We start from the raw sequence: 27,881 nt of genomic DNA on the forward strand, positions 1-27,881 counted from the left end.
TTCAATTCATCTCTATGAGGAGATGCTGATTGGCCAGGGCTATGTTTAAATCATGCTGGCTCTGCCCCTGATCTGCCTCTTTCACACTTTCAGCCAATCCAATGCTTCCCTATGAGAAAGCATTGTGATTGTCTCAGAATACCAGTTCTGATCATGTCATCCAAGCAGGCAGATCAGGCAGAGCCAGCAGCAGACTGTAATAAAGGTAACATTTTGCTATATTTAGTGGGCCAGGTGGAGTTAGATGGTGATTTTAACACTATAGGGTCAGGCATGCAAGTTTGTGTTCCTGACTCTATAGTGTTCCTTTAAGGGTTGCAGCTGCTTGCCTATTCAGAACACTTCTCATGCTGCTGCCTAAATGTTTATCTCCAATGCTTGCAGCCATAGCTATGAGCTGCATGGTCACAGTTATAATATGATGCTGCTTTTTAAGCAACACCAAGGTTCCTTACATACAGTGAGTCCATGGCAAGTGGATATTTGGAGGCTTGTCATGTATACTAAACCCTAAAATTGCATTGTAACTTTAACCTACATAAACTGAATGCACTAGTTAACCATGAGGACGCATTCATATTCAAATATTTGCATTGAACAATTTTTTACAGATATTCAATCGTGACACTGGGTTGCATAACATCAGTGTTGGCACATTCATTTTTTTTTTTTTTTTTACTTTGCTCTTAATAAATGTATACATGCTGTAGATTTGTATCAGTTGTATAAGCTTGGATGAATAGCTAATCAGGTAATGGGTAATATATTACGGTTGGTCTATTTTCCTGTAATAAAACATCTAGAACAAGATATCCAAACTTTGCCCCCTTTTGGGATATTTTTGTGACCTTTAGGATAAATTCTCCCTCTAATATTGCAGGAATTTTGTAGGCCGTATAGCCATGGGAAGACTCACCTTTGTTTAAAGTTATCAGTTAGTTGGTGTCCTAGAACAATTGAAATGGTTTTATAACCTTTTTCTACACTGATATATTGTGTTTAGGAGTCGACAGAGCAAACTAACAAGTTCTGTACATAGCTGAACTTTTTTTGTGTCTTGCATAAATGACTAAGTCCCTTCCTCTCAAATGCTGAGAAAGAAATGGTAAACAATAAACAGACCGTTCAATGCATGCCCAGTGATGAAAAGCTGTTTATTAGAATTCCATTTGTTAAAAGCGGTTTCTGGAAACACTATTGTCTTCAATCAAAGCACAGTTATGGTCAGGATTCAACAGCCTACTACAGCAAAACCACTACCTTCATTCAAAAAAATCACAATGTATATTTGCAGGTCCTCTGCAACAAATGTCTTGCATCTAAACTAATATGTTCTGTCTGACTGGAAAAAAAAAGTAATAAAAAACAAACAAACAAACAAAAAACCATCCCGGCTTCAATATTTCCTTCTAGAGAATTGAAAGAACACATTACTGGTTTTTCTCCATCCTGTGATGTTTTACTGAGCTATGATTATGTCAAACTGCAATCTATTCACCTTGACATGTAAGAGGTGGTGAGGGGGCAGACATGTTCCACAAAACTCTCTTCATGTTCAATTAGCCACCATGGTAACAGGATGCTTTAACTGAGCTTTATACATTTCATTAATGAGTCCCACTCTTCCCCCATCACAGGATTTTTTTTCCCAGCAACTAAAGTTATGCCCTGAATTAATCTTTTCTTATGTTAAGACTATAGTAATGGATCATATTTTAATTTTAGCAGATATAAATGCAACAACACTGGAAAAAAAAAAAACAGTTAGCCAAGGACAGACACCATCATTATAAACAGATTATGGCAACAGTAATGCATCTTTAATTACACGTTTCAGGTCCAAATTAGAACACTAAATGCAACCAATGAGGTTTGAGAACAGTAGAGAGGTCAGACATTTTAGGCTGCACAAGGACAAAACTCAGTATTAATATTTTCTCGAATAAATATTTAAAATTGTACTTCACAGAAAATATGTATTATTTATATAGAAGACTACAAGGGTCGTTTTGGTATCAATCACTCTTAATATCTCATTTTTATCATTGAAAAAATAGAATGTCAATATGTTAGAAACCGATTATCGAATTACAACCATGTCAGCAATTGCAGTATAGGGGAAGCAGGTACCTGAGAAGTCTGAGCTCTGCCAGAAGAGTGGGGTTCTGTTGTGCTTTCTCAGGTGTGGGCTGAGAAGCCTGTTCGTGTTCAATTCGCAACCTCTGGATTTCCTGCAATATTTCTCTTAAAAAGAAAGAAAATTTAATATTTACCTCTTTCTCATTCCTGGTGGCTGGGTTAGTAGGAGAAACATCAATTGGCTGTTTGTTATCAGATAATACAAGAAGTCAAGCTCCAGCAAAACAGTGCAAAAATAACGAACGGTACCAGATACAATAAGTAAGAGCTATTGAGTGATATGATACACATTCTCCGGTGGTATGTAAATGTTACAGAAAGATGCGTGATCACGTTACTCTGTAGGTAAGAGTTCCTTACTGTAGCAATATCTCTAAGTGCACTCTGTTTAGCCTCTCTGTACACAGCTATGGGCAGTGAAGCAGCCAATGTCGTAGGCTTTCAGAGTCACTTAAAAGAAACAGAGAGCCACCCGAGCCTGTGGCATTATATCTGAACATATGTAACAGTTGGCAGGGATTGAAGGACCAACACAATAAATATTTCTAGGGCTATTAGTTGTAAAATGCATTGTTCAACGATCCGTTCTGTCTGATACAGTTTTGAAGGTCATGACAGTAAGAGTCACTTGAAGATCTAGGTTTGTTGTGAGCAGTATCTATGTGTCCAAACAATATGTAAAAACAAACAAAATTGTATATAGATGGTATTTAGTTATTTAACATATTAGCAAAATATATCCTAGAACAGGGGTAGGCAACCTTTTAGTAGCACTGTGCCAAAATATGATTGTGATGTCCTGTAGCGTGCCGGTCCTATTTCTTTAAATTGAGGTGTGTATGTTGCCATATTCTGCTTGTGTTATTTATACTGCATTTGCTTTGTATCATTGTATTTGTGCGTATATGAGCTATTATATTGTATATGTTCATTAATAGTTTGTGGTATCATGTATAATACCTATGAATTTGGGCTGTGTATGGGGGCTGTTTGTGGAATTGTGTGTGGATGGATATGTCACATTGTGTATTTGGTAGTGTGTGTATGTGTGGGGCTGTTTGGGGTATTGCATGTGAGAGGCTGCATGTGGGGTTGTGTGCATGTATGTGGATTGTTGGTGGTGTTGTCTTTGTGCAGACTGTGTGTGTGTTTGTATTATTTGTATGAGGGGAGGGTTATTCTGCAGCTCTGAGGCTTCCCTGGGTTTTAGTGGGGACCAGGCTGGCCAGGTACAGCTCAAGGACAGAAGCTGCAACAGGAGGCTGTGGGCTGCTCTACTTCAGTGTGGATTCCTATTCACAAGTGCTGGGAGGAAGTGATCTGAGATCACTTCCTCTGCGTGCTGCAATGCATAAATGGAGGATTGTCCTTCACCACCTTTTCATATTAACAGATATCTTAAGTTTCACTGGGACTCCTGACAGGCCAGAGCCTGTTTGGCTCTTGTACCCTTGAGTGCCGTGCAAAGGCACCTCGAGTGCCGTGCATGGCACTAGTGCCGTAGGTTGCCTACCCCTGTCCTAGAACCTCCGCCCAACGTTGGAGAGACAGTAACACAGAAAGATCACAGATCCAAACTAAAAATGTGTCAAGGACCATAGACCATAATGGCATTGTTTACATTTTTATGAGGGATTTCAGATTTACATAAGACAATTTATCAATTCCGTTTCCACTTTTTTTCTCTAGCTTTTTGTTGTTACTTTGTTGTTGTGTTTTATGTAAAATTACACACACACACATATATATATATATATATATATATATATATAAAGAATTGCCACCTCTTCTGGTTTTTTTTTCTTTCTATTTTCACACCTCCGCTCCCCTGTTTCTCTCTTTCTTCTTCTTCCTTTCGCTTAACTTTCTCTCTTCCAGTCTTTTTGTATTCCTATTTCTTTCTTCCTCATTCTTCAACAAATCTGAACTTTTGGTACTATTTTCAACCCTGACATATAGAGGCGCACGGATACCCATATTTGAACATATATTTTGGACTGAAATTCACTGATACATGTATATACTGTAAAACAAATTGATATAAAACTTGTATATGCTACTGATTTGTGTTAAGAAATCAATAAAAAAAAATAATTATTGTTAAGAAGAGTATTAAGTCTACAATCTGGTCTGGCATACTTTTATTTGTAATATATAAACACACATACATACATATTGTGAGTGGTATGTATATAACAGCTAGGTTGCTGTACAACACATACCCAGGAGAGTGGGATAAATGCAGCCCCAGGGAAGTGAATGGAAACATTGATTTTAATGGCTTATATTCTATGTATTTGGGTCCATAAGGTGGAGAATTCGGAAGAGGGGGTGGGCCGATACTTAATCCACTTACAGAGTGTTTGCTAACAATCCAGGACAGGTTTTCTTGGTGTATTTTCACCTTGCCAACTAAGAACTATTATGTACATCTGCAGCTGATGGAGATGAAAAGGTGAAGGAAGGACTTTTTGCGGTGCTGCAAATTATGGTTTAGTAGAAGGGTTATCATTTGTTTAGTTAGAGCCCAGATGAGCAGAATTTATTTTGTTTTATTTCCTGCAAGTTGCCATAATAAAAAGAGGTTAAAGTTTTCCTTTTCCCAGAGGGCTGCGCAAGATCCCAGACAAGCATGGTGACTACATCCCCTGATCTCTGCCCCGCTGTCCTAGAACCTGTCACTGGACACCTCTCTTCCATCTCTCATTGGAAATCCTTTCACTTTCTGACACTCAATTCCTCTAAAACGGAGCTTCTCATCTTTCCTCCACATAATACTGAGCCTCCTCTTTCACTCTTCCTGCAAGTTGGTGGTATGCGCATCAGCCCGTTCTTGCAAGCTTGCATTCTCAGTACAGTCCACAATGAATGCTGCTGCCAGGCTGATTTTTATCTTGTCACTCCTCTGTCAATCTTTACACTGGCTTCCTGTACTCTATAGGAGTCAATTTAAAACATGAACCATTACCTACACAGCTTTAAAACAACTCTACACCTCAGCTACAATGCTCCACCAATTTGTAGGTACTCTCCTTCCTGGTCTCTTCGCTCTACCGATGACCTTCTCCTGTCCACCGCTTGCACCCTTACTGCTAACTTGTGCTTGCAGGACTTCTCGCAGGCAGCTTCATGCCTTTGGAACAGCCTGCCTACCCCCATCAGACTCTCAAAGTTTTAAAGGGCCGCTCCACTCTCACCTTCCAATTCTGCTACTTTCACACTATCGCTTGGTTTCCATCCCCCACACTGCCCTTCCTATTGTGTTCTTATACCCCACCTCCTCTAGATTGTAAGATCTTTTCAGCAAGGTCCTCATCAACTTATCATTCTTCTAACATGTTATAATGGTTTCATTTATTGTTAAATTTCCCCCCTTTATAATATTGTAAAGGAATACGTGCAGAAAAAGTTGGAGCTATGTAAATGCTAATAATAATAACAACAATAAAATACTAATGTTTGCTTGGAAAAAACAACCAAATCAAACAGATTTGTACCTGTTCTTGTTCTCGAGCTCCGCAATGAGCTGTCTCTGCTGCTTATTTGCATCGATAGTGAATGAGAGGTCCGGACCCGTTCTCTGCTGAACCTGCTGCAATAAAATAACTCATTTGTATAAACACCTCTGTAAAACCCAATTCAACTCCAACACAATGAAATTCAAATTCTAAAAATTACTATACAGATACAAAAATAAACCAGAAATCAAAACACAAATACATCTTATTTAGCAACCCACTCTATATCCCAAAGCATTTCTGCTCTCTCACTATAATCATGTTTTTTTTTTTCTTTATTATTATTTTTATTGTGTCTGCCAATCAATAAAATGCCCCAGCGAGATTGCAGGTTATGCTCTAAAGATCTTCACACACACAAAGAAATAAAATCTATTCTATAGACAAGGCACATGTTATTTTCTCAGTGAGGATTGTGGTCTCTAACTATACCATTGACTCAGCTGGAAGACACATCAAGCAAGCTGCATAACCTCACATTGATGGGCAATTAAAAGTATATTTTCAGGAGTGGAATGAAAAGCTTCAGTTACATTTTAGAAAATGATCTGCATCTTACTCCTTGTGTTTTACACAGTTTGTTTCCTGATTTGAAAGGAAAGTATTCTAGAAAAAGAAAATTGCTTACGATCTATATGGATGCTATTATCAATATACATTGGGGGAGACAATAGAGTGTCTCTCAACATTTTGTGCATTTTCCTTGATAAATCTCCCCAATAGTCTGTAAAATCATAGCTTTTTGTAGCCTTAAATGGAACAATAGGTGAGCCTTAAAATGTATAGAAAAAAAAGGACCATCGATTTGTATGTAAACATGAAAGATGCCTTAAGACTGTAAGACGTTGCAGTACACACTTGATATCATAAAGTTCTATGTACTAAACGTCTATTCATTACATACAGAATGGAGTTGACACGTGACGTGACTCCAAGTTTAATCCTATGCTTCTGGGGTGTCACTCAATGTCACCAGTAAGACAATGCCTTTGTTCAGTGTTTTTGTTATTGTGTGTGTGCACCTGAATGGATTGCACTATTATGTGATTAAACAATATACATTCCAGCCTCTGGACTAGGTAAAATAGCAAGAGACGACTATTACAAAGTTTCAGAATAATGAAGACATAAAGGTCAAGCATGTTGTAATGTTAAGTGGAAGAGTTCCCTTTGGATGCTTAAAGGATGCTTTTGTATATATAAGGTTAGAAAATTCGTTTTTTATAGTGTTATACCCTTAAATATATAAATGTAAAATAAATATGTCATCATGCATGGAGTACATATATACAAGCAGACAAAGGCATATGCTGAGTGTTAGACAGACACACAATGAGAAGCAAACTCAAAGAGAGGCAGAAACACACAGAGACACAAACACGAACTGAGATACAGAGAGGCAGAGAAGCAGACACAGACACACAAGGATAGGCAAAGAAGCTGTCACAGACTGAGAAACAGAGAAAAAGAAATGCATGGAGAGGTAAGAGATACAGAGAAGCAGTCAAAGACAAACAGTGAGTTACAGATAAGCAATCACACACAGGGGCAGACACCAGCAAACACAGAGGGGACAGGTAGACATGCATACAATGTATTTACTGAGTCTTACATTCCTTTATCAGTATCTGTATAAGTGCAGGATTGCGCAAATAATAGACTTCGCACTTTTTCAATTGAGATACATATATTGTAAAATTAACAGATATTCAGTTGAGATATTTATTATGTGTAATAATATATTGCTATACTAACATATTCTTTTATATTCTATGTATTTTTCGGATATTACATTGTACCCTGTTGTAACAATGCAGTGTTTGTGGACATAGGACATACTTGAAAACAAGGGCAATCTCAGTGTATCCTTCCTGGTTAAAAAAATAATTTTATATATATTTATTACAGTTCATTTTCCCTGACCAGATACTTCCCATATCTTAACTGCAAGACTGCAATCTGAAACAGAAACCGCTCCACCCGATTGCCAAAGAAGTTAGGAGAAGCAAGACTTGTATATTATTTGCCATAACACCGCTCGCACAAGTGATTGCCATTTTGAGTTAATAACTCAGTGTAAGCGGGTTTTTAACCATTGGTTTGGCTTCCACACTCTGATCAGGGGATTCAGTACAGTTTTCCCATAAAAATTACAGGGATAACTATTTGTTGATGAAAGAATGCAAGAAGATTCAGGGGATTTCCTGGACATTAGACATTTAGAGGGATTTTTAGTGTATGAGATTTATAACATAAAAAGCCTGATTAATAATCAACCTATAATGCTTCTTATGGCGCGATGGTCACAAAGGAGAACATGTTTATGTTTGTCATTCCACCAGTTGTGTTCCTTGGATTATGCCCTGTTAAATCTAGATAAGACAGACTTACTGAAGACGTGGTTTCTGCTGCCAGTCTTGCTGCATATCTTGCAATCAATCTGTGTTCTTCATCCAGACGGCTTGGGCTGTCAAGCATTCTGAGCATTTAGGATTTCAGAAAAGGAAATAATGGTTAAGAAACAACAAACACCTGCATATCTTTTCTACATAGAATTAGTCGATTACAATGCAAACAAGAAATAGCTTAACAATAACATCCACTGCAACAGTATCATTTCGAACCTTTAGTATAATGCAACATAATTTATTGCTTGTTCGAGATAAGAATGACGTTTCTGAATGTTAGATATGTATCGCACACCACAGGGGGTGCTCAGAATTTGTCTTCCTTATTGAATGCATTCCTCTTTTAACGGTGCTTGAAGGGGGTAATGACTGGTTGATATTAGGGATGCGATACATTGACAGGGATATAAAACTGATAATAAAAACGTGTATTTGTCTGTAGATTGAAGAGCTAATGGAGACTACCTGCCCAGATGGAGGCGTGGCGTCTGAGGTCATAAACTGTCAAAACCTAAGATTGTTCAACCACTAGGTATTCTATAGAACTCCCATCTGCATACAATACATTGCAACAGAGCTATCATTTATCTGCGGATTTTGTTCACATTGTCTAATTTCAAATTATAATGCAAAAGTAATCTCTGCGATAGCTACACTTAATTTCACATTAAAATGTGTTGCACACAATCTCACCGTCACTGACAGTACATAAGGTTAGGGCTTTACAATGTTGTCACTCGCATGAAATTTTTACAAACATAGACCTCTATTTAGTATATGTGGATAAGCTTTTCAATTGATTTAATATTTTTGGATAAACGTTTAAAAACATTTTTTTCAAAACACCAGCGTATTTTACAAAATGTTAAATCATTTGAAAAGTTTATAAAATATAAAATTGAGGCAATAGTCTGACACAATCTATTTCTAGGCTGGTTGAAGTGAATCTTAATACATCAACTCCCCATTGATTTATATTATTAACATTATTATTTTATATTGCAGGATTGCTATCATTGTCATGAAACAAATCAAGTGAAGACAGGGATAGCGAAGCCAAGTTTAAAAAAAACAAAACAAAATTATACTATTATTTTTATTTTATTATGTTAAAATTAAATTTTAAAATGAACAACAAACCAATAACACACTCCTTGTTCCACGGCTGATTGCAGCTATCGAGGCATATATACAGACATAGGCAATGAAGGTGGAAACAAAAATGCCAAAGATGGGTAAAATGAGATGCAAAGAAAGAAAATATATTTCATATTTCAGTTTCTTACATTTGATGTAAATCCCCAGGTTTTGATTATTGTGCAGTGGGATGTGTCCAAATCAAGAGTCAACTTAGACATCATGTATCAACTTAGAACCAACGTAGACAATCATGAAGCTAACTTGGCATTCTATACCAGTGCTGAGCTAATCCCATCGCCAGTGACTTATAGGCATGGGAAGGGGTTATGAGAGTAATCACCAAATTGTAACTTTCTACTGTAAAAAGTTGCTAAACTAAGTCATGGTACTGAGAAGAGCATTTTCTTTGCCAGGGAAACAGAGCTGGCTGGAAGGATGAGGCAGAAAATGTGGGCTTAACATGACACAGTCATGCCGTACTTCCCTTTCTCCTATTGTTTCCTCTTCTCTTCCTCTCTCAGAATCTGTTCTTCTTTTCTTCCTATCTGATCTATTTTTCTATTAAAACATAAGACAAAGTTGGGACTACTTTTGTAGCAGAGCTCTCTGTACCCCGGTGGGGTACCTCCGCCAAGCACCGCTTCCTGGCTGAAAAAAGGGGAAAACCTCAGTGCTTCTGCCCCAGTCGCCGTGGCTTGACTGGGGTCCTCCTGCAGCCTCTCTGTCCTGGAGCAGGATAGGGGACTAACTCGATTCCCTCCAAGGGACTGGATGACACACAGTCCTGGGAGCTCTAGTCCTTACCAGTGGATTGGATCCAGGGGGGTGCAATGGGGCATTTGCCCCTCTCTCCCCCGCCCACCCCCTCGAGAAAATATGTCACCAAACGATTTCACTTGAAAGATGCCCAGCGAGCTCCCACCCCTTTACATACACACAGGCCCAGTGAGGGAGATCCCTCAACGGGTCTTTGCAGAGCTGTGCAGCAGGTAGGGGGGCAGGAGTCTTCTCCCCTACGTCTGCTGCCGAGTCCTGGCTTTCTGAGACAGCAACGCTCGATTCCACATGGTGCCGGGACTCACGGGCCGTGCCTTCACCCGGTGGAGCCGCAGAGGTGAAGACTGAGACCCCCTAGAATGCCACGGGGCCACCAGGAAATACAGTGCCACCGGACCACCAGGGAATATACTGCCCCTTCTCCCTGAAAGGAGGGGTTTACACGTAAAAAAATATATTAAATTAAAAATTATACATATATATATAGATGTATTTATATATATATATATATATATATATGTGTGTGTCTAATAAAAAAAATTAAAAAGATGCTCCCCTCTCAGACCCTGAAACACTCAGCCCCAATCCTAAACTACAAAGTCTCTCTAACACTACACACACTGTTACCGCTCACAATCACACACACTGCACCCCCTCACACGCTGTATCCTTCACACACTGCACCCCCCACACACTGTCTCCTTCACACACTGCGCCCGCTCCACACACTGTATCCTTCACACACTGCACCCCTCCTACACACTGCATCTCATACACTGCACCCCTCACAATCACACACAATGCACCCCTCACAATTACATACTACACCCCCCACTGGGAGGGCACCATGACCACTACAGAGGGGGCTGTAGTGGTTATTGTGCCTGTACTGTTCCTTTAAAAAAAATCTACCAGTGCCCTTCCCGAGAGTATGTTCAGGATCCGCCCCAAGTCCTTAAAAGGACTTTCCCTGCCTAATCCTCCACGAGCTGTAACAAGGTGCGGAGCAGTGATTATAGCCCTTTCCCCTCCCAGTAACTAGACGACACATAGTTCTGGGAGTACAACTGATTTTAATGTGCCAAACTCCAGCAGGGGGTCTCCATAGTATTCAGCACAAGCCCCTCCCAGGAATCGAGAGGCAAACACAAAAACGCACCAAAACATCATAAAAAAAATACAATAACCCCACAAATAATACATTCCCAAATAGCTCTGATCTGAGCGCCCAAGTTATCCAAATAGCGCTCAAATCCATGCAGTATAGGGGAAACACTACCGTGTTAAAGTTCTGACACGTGGTCCTATGCCCAAAACAGTACTAGGGCGTTTGGTGCTTTTGTCGGTCAACTTTCAGGAACTCCTGCAGCCGCAATACGGAGTGCTCCATCTGGCTTTCAGGCAACGTTTGTTCCCCTTAGTCTCAGGCACCTTCCCTCCAAAAAGGGCTCTCCTGGCGGATTTCCAAGTGGTTCAAAACCCCGGACCAGGTTGTCTGGGAACTGCATGGTCACCTCATGCTGAAAACAGTTTCATAACATTCGCAGCTAAGTGCCGCTGAGGTAACCAGGGAACCACGAAGTCCTCATGCCAAAATTAGTTCCATAGCAGTCGTGGTTAAGTACCGCTGAGGAGTATTTGTGAGTTTGATTTATGTGAAAGGCTGCCAGGGAGCTAGTGTTCGGTTCCATTCGCAAGAAGGGAAAGTGCCGAACCATGGGCAACCAGGGAAAGCTGCTAATGGCGGCTGGGCAGGGTAACTCCCAAACGTTGACCCAAACCTGGACCATAGTCGGTGCACAGGAGGCCAGCTTTCACACTCCTCCAGAAGTCAATGGCAAACGTGCGTGGGAAGAAGCGTTTGTCACAACTTTGTCTCATGTATTTTTCCTAAGCTTGACTTTCTTTAACCCAAAGAGGAGCTTAAGCCAGCTCCATTTCATGTGTCAAGGACAAAGGTGAGTACTTTTTCTGACACAGAAAATGGAACGGACTTAAGCTCCTCCTTGATTTAAAGAAAGTATGTCCACATTTGTCTTATGTTTGAAAGGAAACTAGATTAGAAATAAAGAAAAGAAGAATAGATTCCGAGAGAGAAAGAGAAGAGGAAACAACAGGAGAAAGGTAAGTATGACAGCATTGCTTTAAGGGGCAAAAGCAATTATCATTTCTTTAAAAATCTAAAGAAGGTTAATTTTTAAAAAGCACACTCAGTGTTGCTGGCTATAACTTTACTTCCAGATTGCCCAACAAAATAGCAATAGTGTGTGCCTGAATACCAGTATATATTCTCTGGCTAGTGTACACTTTATTGTACTAGATATTTGATATTTAGTATGAACCCATGCATGATGGTACAAACGTTCAAAGATTAGCTATAACAGGATACTTGTCCTGCTTTGTAGTACAGCACTCTAGTGATCTGAAATTGTGCTTTGAATGTTACAGTCCTGTTGCCCAGGTTTACAGTTCTTGACCCTGGTTTGCTCCAGTCTCTGTTCCCATATCATTTAAATAATGTAACACATTTAGTTCACAAATGTGAATGATCTTTATAAATTGTTAATGGGCATTCAGCATATAAATGATTGATCTGGATCTAAAAAAAAGCAATTGATGCACATTTTCTTGAGATAAAACGTTTAATTGTAAATGCTTAAAATGGTAAATAGTTAATTTTATTCTGTATATACTCCTCACAGAAACCCCCCTTTTCACATTTGCTATATATAAACTAAATTAAAATGAAATAAAAATAAATGAAATACTTATTTTGTGGCTCCCCAATTCCCTCCTAGCAGCACTTACCCTAGCCCTATCCTCACCCATTACTTGTGCTAACGAAGGTCCATAGGTACCAGGGAGAGCGCTCTGGTTACATACACGGTTTGAAAGTTTTTCTGTACTCCAAGTCCCTAGACTCTTGGTGGCACGAAAAAGAAACTGTGCTGATTAACGTATCTTACCCTAGAAAATAAACCTATTACTATGATAGTCTTAAATCCTCTGTGACCTTCCTGAGAATTCTTTACATGCAGTCACTTGGTGCACTCTGTTACACAATAATCACACCACGTACCCACATTACGTTTCTACAATTTATGAAGCCCTGTGGAGACAGTTGCAGGATTATTCACTAAAAAGGGGGCCACATTTCTCACTTTTCCTTTGAATATGTATAATAGCAGGCTCTTAATTCCACATGTGTTGGCATATGCCCTTATTTTATCAGTGTAGAGGCAAGTTATTATAGATTAGGAGAGTCACTGCATAATTCTTAAGGGCTTTGCTCTAAAAGAAGACTAAGCAAGACTGAAAAGGGTGGAATTCAGTAAACACAACACTACATCTGCATGGATAAAACACAAAATGGCATATGGCTTTACAATGGAAAAAAAGTAATGTCCAACACAAACGTTAAAGGAAAATATACACATTTGTACAATATATAGGACCTGTGGGTTGAAGAAACCCAGAGAATTGACATTTGCCAAAGCCTTGTGTTCTAAAGATCTTATTCTATTATACCCATTTCCCTTTTAAGTCAGAGGAATGTGCAACCTTTTTTTCTTATTTATTTTTTTATTTCCTTCTTCCTTGTTTCCCCTCCCTTTTTCTATTTGATATACTCCTGCTACGTACCTCCTAATTCACTTGTGTTTGGTTTGAACATCCTGAATTTAGACTCCCGTTCCAACATGCTGTGTTTGTTCCTTGGTATATTGTGTCTGGAGGCACCAGGTAAATATACCCAGAGTAGCATTCGTACATAAACACATTTGCTCATGCTATGCAGAGTATCTTCAGTGCAGTACACCCATGGCAGAATGCTTCAGGAAGGTGATTATATAAATGTGTAGCTCTGAATGGGTCCACTGGGCATGTCAGTCATCCTGGTGTGCACAAACTTCAGACTAAAATACCACCTTTGAGGAGGTCCATCCTTCAAATAGCCATCACTAGGTGGCTTGACCACAGCAGTGTCCAGAAGCCATACCTCCTATTGATGACTGACTGAATCCTACCAAATAACCTTCCCTTTTCGCACACTTCTTATCATTTTCAGACATCAGGTTTTTTTTTGAACTTCTTTATTTTATGCGTGCATATAATATACATTGCGTCCGCACCGCCACAACAGCTGGTGCTAACATATTTGCCAGTACATCAGCATACATGGTGTCATAAACATTGCACAGTTTTATTTTATGTTGTAGGTCGTAGGTGTTACTTAGCATGTGTATAGGCATAGAGGAGTCTCTATGTGTTGTCCGTGGTGGCCGAGTCTGCGCCTCTGAGGTTAATGAGTTGGTTTTAGAGTGTTACTTTCGTTTGAGTTGAGAGTTCGTTTTAAGGGTGAGCGGGCAAAGCTGTGTGTTGTGCGTGTCCTTGTTATAATTGGTTATTCATTGGATGTGCCTGTGTGTACGAAGTTGATATGCCTAGTGTGTGGCCCGACTGTTTATGGCTAGCTGTTGAGTGTCCTCCCTTAAGTGTTCAGCGTAGACGGAGGGGGGGTATTCAGTTAAGACATATTCTATGGCCAGTGCAGTAAGCAGTTCGAGCAGAGAACTGACAATATTTATGTGAACTGGATAATAGGTACATGCAAAGGAGCAGTGAAACATTAAACATTAACTGAGGTGTTATAGTATCAGATCATTATGGTAAAACAGTCCTGGTAATAGTTAGTCACCATAGCCTCTTTTCTGAAGGCCTCATGTAGCGACTGTGTCGGAGGATCCTTGCCTGGGCTGTCGTGGTACGAAGGTGGTGACTCTTTCAGTTGCTGTGCAGCGCAAAGCGTCTCGAGGCAGTTGCCAGCGAGGGTAATAAATCTTGTGCGCTTTGTAGGTCGTAGACTTCGTGCTTGGCCGCCCCTTTCAGGATGAGCAGGGAGCGGTTGAAGCGCCACCTATACGGTATGCTCTTTTGTCTGAGAAGGGTAGTGAATGGTGTTAGAGATTTCCTCTAGGCCAAAGTGCCACCAGTAAGGTCCGCAAAAAATGTGAGGGACATTTCTTCGAATTTGTATGGGATACAGTTTTTAACTGCTGCCATGGTCATAGCTTTATCCTTCCTCTGTTGGAAACGAATTATCAAATCACGAGAGGCTGTTGCTGGGGCTCTGGACGGTTTTGTGGCTCTAAAGATGCTTTCCAGGCATATGGCTTTTGCCTGTCTCGGAGACAGCAGATTCGTCAGGAGCCTGCGTACAAGGTGCGGTAGTTCGTCCGCCGGGATTTCATCCGGCACTCCCCGTACTTTTAAATTGGCTGCTCGACGTGTGTCCTCCAGGGCGGCAAACCTCCGTTCAAATTCCTCGTTTTTATTTTGCAGACCACCGATCTCCTGCTGCATGGAGGCAAGGTGGGTAGTGTGCGCTGCGGAGGTGCCTTCCATGGCATCCAGTCTTCCCGTTATGCCGTGAAGGTCTGCGCGGAGGGCTGCCATATCCGCTTGGAATGTGGACTGCAAGTCTGCTAGTAGGGCTTTAAGTACCACTGTAGTTACCGGTGCGGTATCGGGGTTCACAGGCCCGACTACGGGCACTGTGAACTTGTGTGAGCAGGGTGTGTCGTCCCCCAGGGAGTAGTCATCCGAAATTTCGGAGTATGTCTCCGCGTGGTCGGCCATCTTGGGCCTAGTTGCTCCGTGGGCTTGCTTCCACATGTCGAGGTTTTGTCTCGGCTGATCGGGTTTCTGTTTTTTGGACTTTCGTCCCATAGTGGCTCTCCGATCTCCTTTTTTGCAGCCGGTTTGGACGGTTTTAACGCGGTAGTTAGGGTGATATTGAGCTTTAATCGCTGGAGCTTCAGCGCCATGCGACTTCTCTGCTCTGCTGCTTGGCTCCGCCCCCCTCAGACATCAGTTTTTAATGAATTCTTTGGGGACCCATCTAAAGTCTTTTCCTTTTTTTGAGAACCTGAATTTTCATGTAACTTTCACTTATATATAAAAACTTTATACAATTTTATTAAAAAAGAAGGGAAATTCCTATTAGTTAAGTGCCCCTATTTGTAATATCCAAATTTCTGTCCAAAAGAAAAAAAAGGGACACTGAAAAACTCTTGAAATTAGCAAATTAAAATTTAACAGATTTTTGGTTAAAAAAATTAATTCAAATTAGAATGCTTTGCTCATCGAAAAACGGATGGAACATTTGCTGTGTCAAAGAATTTATCTGACACGAAATGTACAATGTTTGGACAGGGACAAGTTCGGTATCCAAAGTAAAAGTTTAATTGTAATTTTACATATTTATCAACAGTCAAACAATGTGACAGTCTGGGGTTAGATTTGCATGTCCTTACAGAAATTTGCAGAAATTTGCTCACTAAAGGTTTGCAAGACCAAGTACTAGAAGCACAGTAGGCTTCCACATCCAATAGCCACATTCTTAGTAATGTTTCTCAATCTCCTGGAGAAACCACATTTATTAAATGGCCCCCTAATACCATAGTTAATCGTCCATAACCTAATATAATTTCCCTTACATCATATATTCTCAGTACAACTCATCTACCTCACCACCTTCATACCATTAGTTTAACTAATTTCTACCTCGCACCCATTATTTCATCTCACTTTACCCCATTATCATAACTCACCTTACCCCACTACCTCCTTCAGTTATCACAACTTGCCTTATCTGACTACCGCATCCCAGTATAACCCATCTTACCTCACTTTCCTTTCCCATCAGTTTTGTGACTCTCTTTGATCCAAAGTTGGCTGTGGTGTAAATCAGAATAAAATCTGCACATTACTCAGTCTTAAACACAAATTCACTTTTTATTTTTTATCCAGCTCAGTCAGACAATGGCTACTGCCTAGTAAGGAACATTTTGGTTCTTTGCAGCTGAAAAAACTCCTTATTACTTCTCCTAGCTACTGTGTCCAGTTATATTATACATATCCGGGCTCCAAAACTATACAGAGATTTCTACCAATGGGGACTCCTTTACCCTGCCTTCATGCTCCCCATGGCTGCACCAGTGCATAGCAGCCTACAAATCTGTCCAGATGATTCATATACAGCAATACAAACAACAGGTCATGCATAGTAATTCTTATTAACAAGTGATCATCAAAACTTCTTAAAACCTTTTAAAACCAAGTTCTATGAGGGAACAACAAGCATTGTGTGGTGATGGTAGCCATGTATGGTTCAATTATTAAGTCAATTTTAAGATCTCTGGATGATCCTCCATTATCTAGCAATGCTTTGCACCCATTCAATGTGTATTGCTTTGTCCCGCTACAGGGTGAAATACCTTCCAATTCATTTTACAGCATGTCACTGGCTCTGAGATAAAAAGATTATTCTGTACATGTCTATAGAACTATATCTGTCAGTAGTCACATAATAAAGAACGACAAATACACATGCCACAGCCATAACATAAAAATAACTAAAACCAAGATTCACACATGAGGCCGTAATCTTCAGATCATGTTCAACTGGTTTATATCTTCACACCTTCTTCTTTCTATACCTCTAGCACATACAAATCCCCTCGGCTCAGCTGCGCATTAGCCTTGACTTCAGAATTCTACAGGTATTGTACAGCATATTTTACCAACCTTGACCTGCCCTTCCATTCTCAATTCTTATTAAAGGTTTGCATCTAGAGATAAAAACCTTCAACTATGGAAACATATTTTCAAAGTGTCCTAAGGCACGTTTACAACTAAGTCTTTGAGAGTCTTCTTGATCTAGACTGTAAGCTCATTTGAGCAGGGTCCTCATCTACCAATTGTGACTGTACCATTTTGTAATTGTCAAATTTATTGTTAAATTTCCCAGTTCTCATAATACTGTAAAGTGCAGCAGAATGAGTGGGCGCTATTTAACTACCAATAATAATAATAATAATAATCTGTTTGACAAATGCAAATGTATTTATCTTCACAATTGAGAACTTCTCATAGCCACCCATAACCTTGAGTTCTGTGGTCTGCTGAGCTCACAGCACGAATGCTTTTCTCATTTTCCACACAGATTATTTCAAAACCCTTACTGTGTTGGCTATGTTGGTAATATTATTTAATTTATTCGGCCTCTTAACAGCCTCTGTTGCAGGTATTAACACGTTGCTAAGTCACCAGTGACAGAAAATTACACCAGTGACAAACCCAAACAGAAATATCACACCTGAAATCAAGTCTGTAAGCTTTGCTGACATTCTGATGCACAAACTAACAATATGAAGACAAAATAATATACCTAGTGGTCCTTGTTTTAGGGATGCAATTACCTAAAATGAAATGCTGACAGATTAAACTTCCTAATTCACATCTTAGTAAATAACCACTAATGCTTCAATATTTCATAGCAGGGATAACATAGTAGGTTTGCCAGTTAATGCCACTTAACGCAGTGTATACTTCCATTTCTGAAGGCAGAGAGATGTACTAATCCTTAACTAACCGTGAAGGGTTGTTCTGTATCATGCTAGCATACACCCCGATGAGAGCATGTTCATCAGCCAACCTGTCTGCCACATCCAAGCTGTACTGCAACCTATGGCGTGGAAAGTAAAACAGTGTGATATATATTCTAGTAAACCTTCAAAGACATTGATTACAAAGCAGGTACATACAATACACTCAAGAACAAATTCAAGTTAACACTATAGACTACACATGCAAAACAATTCCCAGATATATCACTCTAGAAGGAAGTTTGGCTAATATCGATAAATCAACCACAAAATTAAATGGATTACATTATGGATGGAAATCAAACCATGCAGCAAATGTGCAAACCTGCATTCAATCATATTGGAGTCCTGCAACATTTATTTTGGAACTCTCAGTAATATACTCAATGCAACTATTATAGACATATTCTAGTAGTGGAAAAAGAAACATGATTTGAATGTTGGTTCCATCAAGAATCAAGAACCAAGACTGAATTGCTGTTATTTTAGTTTGAATTTCTAGATCTTCAAGCAAATTCTAGGATCAATTTTGTCACTCGTTCTAGAACTGCATTATAGAGATTAGATTTTCAATACACTGAAAATATATCTATACATCTATTCAGCAGTGCATCTGCATGTAGGTATGTATTAGACAGTTTATGTTAATGTGTTTATTTATTATTTTCTGAAATTTGGGCACAGACACTGCCAAAAAAACACTCTCTAAGCCAGGCTTGACAGTAACTGGTACCCACCAGGATGGCCCCGGAACAGCCCAAGCCTCAGGTAACAGCAGGATTATTGAGGACAGTCAGGGCTGGCACTACCACAAGGCAGCACAGGTGGCAGCCTTAGGGCGCACCTGCCCAGGGGATACAATATCCGGGCTCCAGGTGACCGGCAGGAGGGGAGCGGATATTGTAGAGAAGGATCTTTGTCCACTACTTGATCTGAAAAGAAGTGCTCAGTGAGAGAACGGAACTGCTTCCTGTCAGTCTGGGTAGAGGAAGCAGAAGCTCCTCTACCAAAGTCCACTCGGCCACACTACATAAAGGAAGGTAAATAGGGGTACAATGGGCACATAAAATGGCCTAACATAATGAATGTGGGTGTGTTTGGTGGGCGTGGTTTTGGTGATGGGGGCAGCATTTCATCCTTGGACCCAGGCAGCACAATGTCTTGGGCTGGCCCTGCATCCGGGGTCTTATGGCACCATTACAACTTCATTTTGATTAAGCTGTTTTGGTGCTTGAAGTGTCAATTTAATCATCACTAAAAGCTTGCATCTTGTGGTAAAAGCTTTGATGTTAACAAAGGTTAACATTTTGGAGAGAGTTCTTGATCTGTTTTTCACAACTGCAAACGTGTTCATCCATAACGTGTGCAGTGAGGCCTACTAGATCAGTTACTACTGCAGAGCTCACCAGCATACAAACTTTTTTCATATGCCACATTCTGAAACAGTTATTGTGTTGGCCATTGTCTGTAAACAAATGATTTTTTTTTTTTAATTAAACCCAAAACCGTTCTTTCAGCACATTTGCAGGCATTAAATCAGTTACTTCTGGCAGAGAAATGTGCTCCTTTACAGGCTGATAATCATTCCTAAAGTAAATGAGGGTGAGTGAGGCTTTATGGACTAAATTTTATTCTGTAGAAATACATGTTACTTTATCCTGGCAAGTTAGGTGGTTAAAAGGCAGGTTTACATCATGACTGCTGCTAATAATTTCAGGACTATCAAAATGGGTGCAAGGATCTGCCTGCTCCAAATAGTTTGTGTCCAATCCAAAAATGTCTAGCATGCTTTAGAACGATGAATATTATTGGGTCCTACACACAATGATTTGGAGTAGAGGGTGGCCATATTTGTAGTATTTTATCTCTGTGATTGACCTCCATGATATTTGTATGTATATCCAGACTTTTTGCACCTCCAGCACACAAGCTTTGGCAATCCAGAACTCTGTTCCAATCTGCCTAATGTCAGTACTGCGCATATTACTGGAAACAGACATGGTAATCAACTGAAGGCAGAACGTCTCAAGGGGAAGATAGCTTCCCCTTCTCCCTCTCGTCTTCCTCCATTGCAGACAGGTTTTTTTTTTTTTTTCAAAACTTTGAAAAAACAAATTTTTAAATATTTAATGATCATGATAGTTTTACATCATGGTTTCTCCAAATAATAATTTTCGCACATACCTATCACTGATTATTATATAGTTAAATATCAATGACTGGAAAGCAAATTTTTATCTTGTAATTACAGAAATTGTAGAGACATGATGTGGCAGATTGTCTAGATCAGCTTCTTCAATTTCTTGGAACTCAATATCTTGGGTTCATTTAAGATATTATCCACCTCTCTGTTACATTGCACAGATTTAGAACACGTCACAATATCGTTTAACTCAAAAAGTCATTGACCAGACTTGTTTTATTAGGTGCTATACCATCAGTGCTACATATAGATATTGTCAGGACATGCCAGGACTGTAAGAAAGAGGTGTTTCTATTATAGTAAGAGCCTGAGTTCAATTATTAACCAAGAACCACTACACAATCGGTAATGAGAGCTACCTATTCCACTTATTATAAATCTTGCACAGAGCTACATCATAGATATGAGGGTGCAACAGGAATTAAATATAAATTGGAAAAGCTCACATGTACAACACTTAGGTGGGTCTACGTAGGTTCTATGGATTTAGTGTATCACTTAGTGTTGTGAAATGCTGTATGGGCAGTATTATAATCCCATGCCTTGAGCAGGAGGTATTGATTAACATATTGATTTCACATGCTATAACTAGGCGATTTCTCATCATATTACAGGGATTCTTATGGACAATGTAAGCAGCAGTTCTGTGTTAAAACCATAGCCGTACAGCAGGATACATCTTTTATAAATGTCCTTGATTCAAGGAGCAGTATGGACTCCATAATTACAATACACAAGGAAAGGCTTCATGATCAATATTCACAGGCTTCACGTTATGGCTCTTGCTCAAGCAGAGACTCCGTGTGGATTCACTTTATAAGTATATTTTGAAATACAAAAAGTGGTGTTGGAGTAAGCTGGAGCATATTGATGAGCCTTTTTATCATGTATCCATCTTTTGTAATAAGAAAATACACACATAGAGAATTCAGAGAAAGGTAAATTAATTCCAGTTTATCAGTAATAGCATTTCATCTTTGTTAAATTAATAACTGTATGTAAATGATAAATTTATGATATAATGTGCATCCCATAATACACAAGCGATTTGATTGGGGTAAACCTATTAAACCTATTAACAGGGTGATGTAATGTGCTAGAACTATTTGATATGTTTGGGTGTTTTTCTACTCAACTGCATGACAAAAGCTATTGGTGGTTACGACTTTTTGGCTGTTCCAAATGAAAGTCTAAAGAGCCTTCTAATCACCTTTCTATAGGTTCTAGTTAGGAACACAGTAATGTAATTACACAGAGTTGATGAGGAGCCAGTTACACTAATATCAAGGTTGGTAAATAAAATACCCACTGCACCCCTCTTGGTATTCTGGAAATGGAACAGGAAGATTTTTGACTGCAATTATTTCATCTTTTTCTCCATCATTGGCCCTCAAAAGGCACTTATAAATTATTGTGAGTTATGATTTAATATATCAGACGTTGTTACTTTCACTGGTTCATAGGACAGAAACTATTTTCCTTCCTCATGTGAAAACCAGGGAGATCCTGCATGTAGGATTTTAAACCAAGTATTTCTCAACATGAAAAATAAAAATGAAATTTTAGCTATTAATGGACTATAAAACCCATCATATACAGGGAAAGCTAACGTTTACTTTGTTTCCTTATTTCTCTCCTTGATCAAAAACATACAGGCACACTTGCATCAATTTCCAAATTCAATCAACTACAGCCATTTTTTTGCCTTCAAATTATTTTTTTTATCAACGTGACAAGCATTCCAATGCATTTGTGTTCATGTTTTTCACAAATTACTTTATTATTTGCATATTAACAAGACAAACAAATGACTGCTACCAGATAGTGTTACAAAAATGGAAACCGAAAATGATCACATTCCTATGCTACAACCAAGGAAATTGCAGGGGGTTGCTACATCTCCGAAAATCCTTGACCAGCCGCTCTCTGAGTCATCACACAATCTCCTCTAATATAGGCAGCACCGCACGTAATAGAAATCTACTGCTGTCAACAAACCAAAACACACAAAGGTGAAGACACCCTGTGAATAAGAGGAAATGTAGAAGATAATCCAGTGCAGAAAGATTCACCTTCAGGTCACATCTAATCCTCAGCAGTCTTACTAGACTCCCGTTTGCAAGGAGATAAGTCACATTTTGGTGAACCTCTTCTGTGGCAAAACACTTTATCTAAGTCTTATCTGGAATTGTGTGCTATATACGGAATAAATACACACATCTACGTTAGAAAACTTGATCCTTCCTGCAAAATTATTTTGAAAATATTTTAGTAGACTATTGTCTTGTATGAACAGCAAATTGTACAATAATACGCATGAATATACAGTTACTCTCAAAATCAATCTCGTGTAAATTATAATAAAAATATCCATTTAAATCACATTATACATGCAGAGAGGAGAGTCACAATATAAACTGAAAACAACGTTACCGATCTATCCATATAGTTCACTTTATCTAAATGGGTTTTAGAGCCATATCACCAACTCAGAACAATGCTACAAATCTATCCAGATGCAATCTATATGGGGAAGGGAGATAAACTTGCAATGTAGTTACAAATGTCTCCATCACATGGGATTTCCAGGGAGGAGAGCCATATTATAATGTATGATCACCAATCACTACTGGCTCACTATTTTTAATTTTTTGTTCTAATTTCTAAGATTATGTAAGTGAAATATTGATTACATATTTAAGTTGCTATAGCCAAAGTAGCCAATATGACTCACAGTGCATTATCAAAATGGGTGGCAGTACTCACACAACCAAGCTTTACAGATGGCTATACCAGGTAATATTAGCAGTGTAAAGGGTTAAAAGAAAACACATACGCAATGCATCCCGATAAAGAATAGGTAATACGTTCATACAGACTTAATAACTAGGACATGGCAACTGCCATAGAAACGAAACACATTTAGTTAGTGGCCATTAGTCATGGTTAATGGCTTTAGCATTATTAGTGCTTGCATGTCTTAAATTTTATATGCTAGAAGCGAATGTTGAGCATTGCTGTTAGTCATATAAGTATAGCTTGCTAGAACTATGCATCTTTAAACTTACCCTTTGCCTTTGAGCAAATCTGGAGCAGCCCTAACAAGCGGTTTGCTCTGTTCTACTTCAGTATTCTTTTGAGGCGAGCTGATTAATAAGATAAAAAAAACTGAGAAACGTCTCGATAACAGAGCCCAGGTAGCAGGTGTGAGGCAGTACAATCCAAAATAATGAATAAATCCAAGGATATGATACTTTGTTTTTTAGTTTTCTTTGAACTGGGAGGGATGGGGGCTTTATTCATTGAACAGTGAGTTGTGTCAGGTTGATTCCGAATTGTTAAAGGTAGTTGATAATTAAATATTCTCCAACTCATCTCTATGTTTCCAAGCTGTCAAGTCAGTTATCACATCAGCTCCATACCACTTGCTGTTCAGTGGATAAACACCCTGGGCATTTTGTCTTGGCCCTTTGCCACATGATATTGGACAATGGACAGCTTTGTGTATATTTCATACATAGGGTAACAATATCCGATATTAAATTATAAAAATAATCAAAATAGCATCAAAAAAAGGACAACAATGGAAGAGAGGACAGTATGCAATACTATTAGATGAAGCAAAATAGTTTTCAATAAAAACATGACAGCGTTATTTACCAAAACAATGAGGAAAACATAACAGAGAAAAAAGGAAACATACCGAGTGTAAAACTGTAATATGAAAAAAAATAAGGGGGAAAAGGAAATTTCTCAACACACTCACATGTGTAGAGCAGGTAAAGACTGTTCAGAGTGTAAAGACTCCAAACTGTACATCCAATGTCTGGTAATATTCCATATAAAATTAGTAGATGCGATAGACAACTTAAAACAGACTATCAAATAAAAAGAGCATGCAGGTAACAAAAACCCCAACTGCCTCCCTCGTACCAGTCCGCAATTCAGATAAGCTTGAAATCCCCAGTGTCGGTATCCAACTCCCGGACACTCTGAATTGCTTGCTGAACTTCGTGGAGCTGGGGTAAGACATCCTGACACGTAAGCATATGTGTATGATGACGCATTTCACCATGGCTACGGCTTCATCAGATTACGGACACCATCATGTTATTATTTATACCTCAATGTCCAAAATGACATTCTTGTGAACAAGTCCATCCTTCATTTACATTAATACATATAGACAAAGAATGTGTCTATATGTAAATCATACCAATCAGAGCGTTTTGACAACCAAGTTTAATTTCTCTCGACAACCAATCAGAGACAACTGGAGTGCTTTTGGTCATATCGCAAAGCGTGGAAAATTTTCCCACACTTTTTGATACCTGTTAGAGCATGGGACGCCTATAAAAGGGATATCCGGCTAAGAAGGTTTTTTCTGCAACAAGCCCTCCATGAGTGAAAATTGATAATTGTTTGTTCCGGAGTGGCTTAATTTTTGCTGCAGGTTTTTTTTCTGCGATCGATCCTTTTTTATTTTACATTTTAATTAATGGCAGCGGGAAATTAATTTTTATTTGGCTTTTTTGGGGCTAAATAAAATAAGAATTAGAAGAAAAAAGAAAGATCTCTGTGTTCCAGAATTGGTAGGGCTAACCAAACTGACAGCATTTGGCTTTAGTAAATATGAGAATTGCCAATGCGGTCAGAATTCCTACCGGGCAGACCACACCGGTTGATGGCTGATGACATCACCACATTGTGCAGGGTGAAGCAGGAACCTAAACAGTTGTATTCTATCTCAGTCTGATCTAAGGTGTATGAATATGGCAGAGGGATTTGAGGGATCTAGTGTTTTCAGGTATTTTTACATATACTTCATTTTTTTTTTTTTAAATTGATATCTTTTCATTACATGCTGCAAGGATTCTTATAATGAAAAAAATTTCTGGTGACAGCTGTCCTTTTATGTGCTAAACTTCATATTATTGTGAGTAACACCGTTTAGTGACTTTGTTTATAAACTGTTAGGAACACTTTAGAAATCAATCAGTTCTTTTTAATAGAAGGAATAATTTTAAACAGGTTTAGTAGAAGGGTATGCTGGGGGATAAAATCAGCAGCTTCTATTAAAGGACCACTATCGGCACCCAGACCACTTCAGCTTAATGAAGTGGTCTGGGTGCCAGGTCCATCTAGGGTTAACCCTGCTTTCTGTAAACATAGCTCTTGCCGCGCATGCACATTCAGCCGATGATGAGGGAGCCCGGCGCTGGAGAAAGGTAAGTGTTTAACCCCTTCCTCCCCCTAGAGTCCGGCGGGAGGGGGGCCATGAGGGTGGGGGGGACCTATTAACACTATAGTGCCAGGAAAACGAGTTTGTTTTCCTGGCACTATAGTCAGGCCCGGTGCAAGGATTTTTGCTGCCCTAGGCAAAAGTAAAGTTTGCCACCCCCCCATGTGACATCACAATGCCACACCCATATGATCTGCCATGTTAACCAACGCCAGTGCTGCAGTGCCGCCGTGTTTACATAAAAAGGCCTGCAGGGACAGGCTATAGACATCAGAACCACGCTGCAGTGGTTCTTGGGACTATAGTGTCCCTTTAATGTGAGGTAAATTAGAGATTAGTGCCACTAATATACTAGATTGCCTACTTACAACCAAAGGAGGATGATGATGGGCTCTAGCTGCAGTCTGGCTCCACTGGTCTGGTGTAGAACAGGCTCTCTGGAGGCAAAAATCAATGTTCTGGGAGAACGGGAAGCAGCTCCATTTTTTGGGGACCCTTTACACAGCTCAAGGTCTGGGTCCCAGGGTCCACCTTCATGTTCCACCAATGAGTTTGTTCACAGGGGGTGGAGTGTGTAGGGGATGTCCTGATATGTGTGTAAGGAATGCATTGTGTGAATCTGTGTTTGTATGTATAAGGGCTGCAAGGTGTGTTTCTGTGTATGTACGGGATGCAGTGTGTGCGTCTGTAAGGGGTGCATTGAGTGTGTGTAAGGGGTGCATTGAGTTTGTGTAAGGAATGCATTGTGTGTTTCTGTGTGTGTAAGGGATGCATTGCTTGTGTGTGTGTAATGCAGTGTGTGTTTTTCTGTGTGCAAGGGGTGAATTGTCTTTGTGTGCAAGGGGTGAATTGTCTTTGTGTGTAAGGGGTGCATTGTGTGTGAGTGTGTGTGATGGATTTCAATCTCTCCCCCCTCCCTTGTCACTCTCAACCCCCCCCCGTCAATTTCTTTCTCCCCCCTCCCCTACCTCTGTTGTAGCGTGGCCGAGCTCTGTATGGTCCGCGGGTACAGGGAGCTTTTGTTTCCTGTACCCGACCGGACTAACAGGAAGTGTGCACTTCCTGTTAGTCCGGCCGGGTACAGGAGACAGATGCTCCCTGTACGCGCGGACCATACAGGGCTCGGCCACGCTACACTTCCCTGAGCACTTCCCTCCTGTCAGCCCCTCTCCTCATGCTACGCCCGGGCGGTGCGCCCTCATGGACGCACCAGCCCGGGCAAAGCTGCAGCCGCCTGAGGCTCTCTACAGAGCGCTCGGGCGGCTGCAGGATGAGTGGGGCCGGCGCTCCTGGCGGCACTCCTTCCCAAGGGGCGCCCTAGGCAGCTGCCTAGTCCGCCTAACAGGTAGTGCCGGCCCTGACTATAGTGGTCCTTTAATTTGCATTTGTACAATTGTAGAGCTAAACCTTAAATAAAATAAAAAGGTGACACAAAACAGTGTGCATTATTAACAGCTAGTGCCCCTTTCACTTAATTAGTAACATAATGATTTATTAAGAAAAATAATACACTGTACAGGTGTGCCAAGTGTTTTTAAAAAAAAAAAAAAAAAAAAGTAATTTTTTACATTTTATTTTTGTGAGTGATATAGGTAAATGCAGTATATGTGAGTAGCAAAAGGTTATCCCAATCAGCATGCAACAGTAAAGACACTAGATGCCAGGGTGAACATTAATATTGATATAAAGTGCGACAAAATGATTGCTTGGAGAGGAGTGCAAAACATATTGTTTGACCACTGACAGCGACTATAACAATTTCCTCCATGTAGGACATTTCACTTTCAGCTTAGTTGGTTGCACCAACTAAGCCTTATAAGGCCTTCAAGCAGAAAAAAAAAATGCATGCATGAAGCCTCACTCCCATCATGCCAATTCAAACAACTTTCATCCTACACAGGTTGAACAGGGCTTCAGTAAGTTCCATCAACATGGTTAGGCATTTACCGGTATCTCACAGCCCTGACGCCCTACAGGGTTGATCAGTAGAGCCAGCTGCCTGGGTTC

General features: G+C 39.7%; 1 protein-coding gene across 17 annotated transcripts in view; it reads right to left on the reverse strand.

Annotated features, from left to right (window-relative positions):
* The window catches only part of DTNA (dystrobrevin alpha), a 297,949-nt gene that overhangs the window by 37,564 nt on the left and 232,504 nt on the right, over positions 1 to 27,881 (reverse strand). For 6 of the 17 annotated variants that reach the window (XM_063451409.1, XM_063451410.1, XM_063451404.1 and 3 more), the window contains exons 11-15: positions 23,701 to 23,778; positions 18,417 to 18,509; positions 8,049 to 8,136; positions 5,637 to 5,731; positions 2,131 to 2,244 (exon numbers count right to left, since the gene is read on the reverse strand). In XM_063451409.1, the coding sequence (XP_063307479.1) occupies positions 2,131 to 2,244; positions 5,637 to 5,731; positions 8,049 to 8,136; positions 18,417 to 18,509; positions 23,701 to 23,778 (468 nt within the window). The remainder of the gene's footprint in view (positions 1 to 2,130; positions 2,245 to 5,636; positions 5,732 to 8,048; positions 8,137 to 18,416; positions 18,510 to 23,700; positions 23,779 to 27,881) is intronic. The other 11 variants (XM_063451411.1, XM_063451405.1, XM_063451422.1 and 8 more) reach the window with 3 other exon arrangements.

Source organism: Pelobates fuscus, chromosome 4 (genome assembly GCF_036172605.1).
Source record: "Pelobates fuscus isolate aPelFus1 chromosome 4, aPelFus1.pri, whole genome shotgun sequence".
In the NCBI taxonomy this organism is placed as follows: Eukaryota; Metazoa; Chordata; class Amphibia; order Anura; family Pelobatidae; genus Pelobates; species Pelobates fuscus.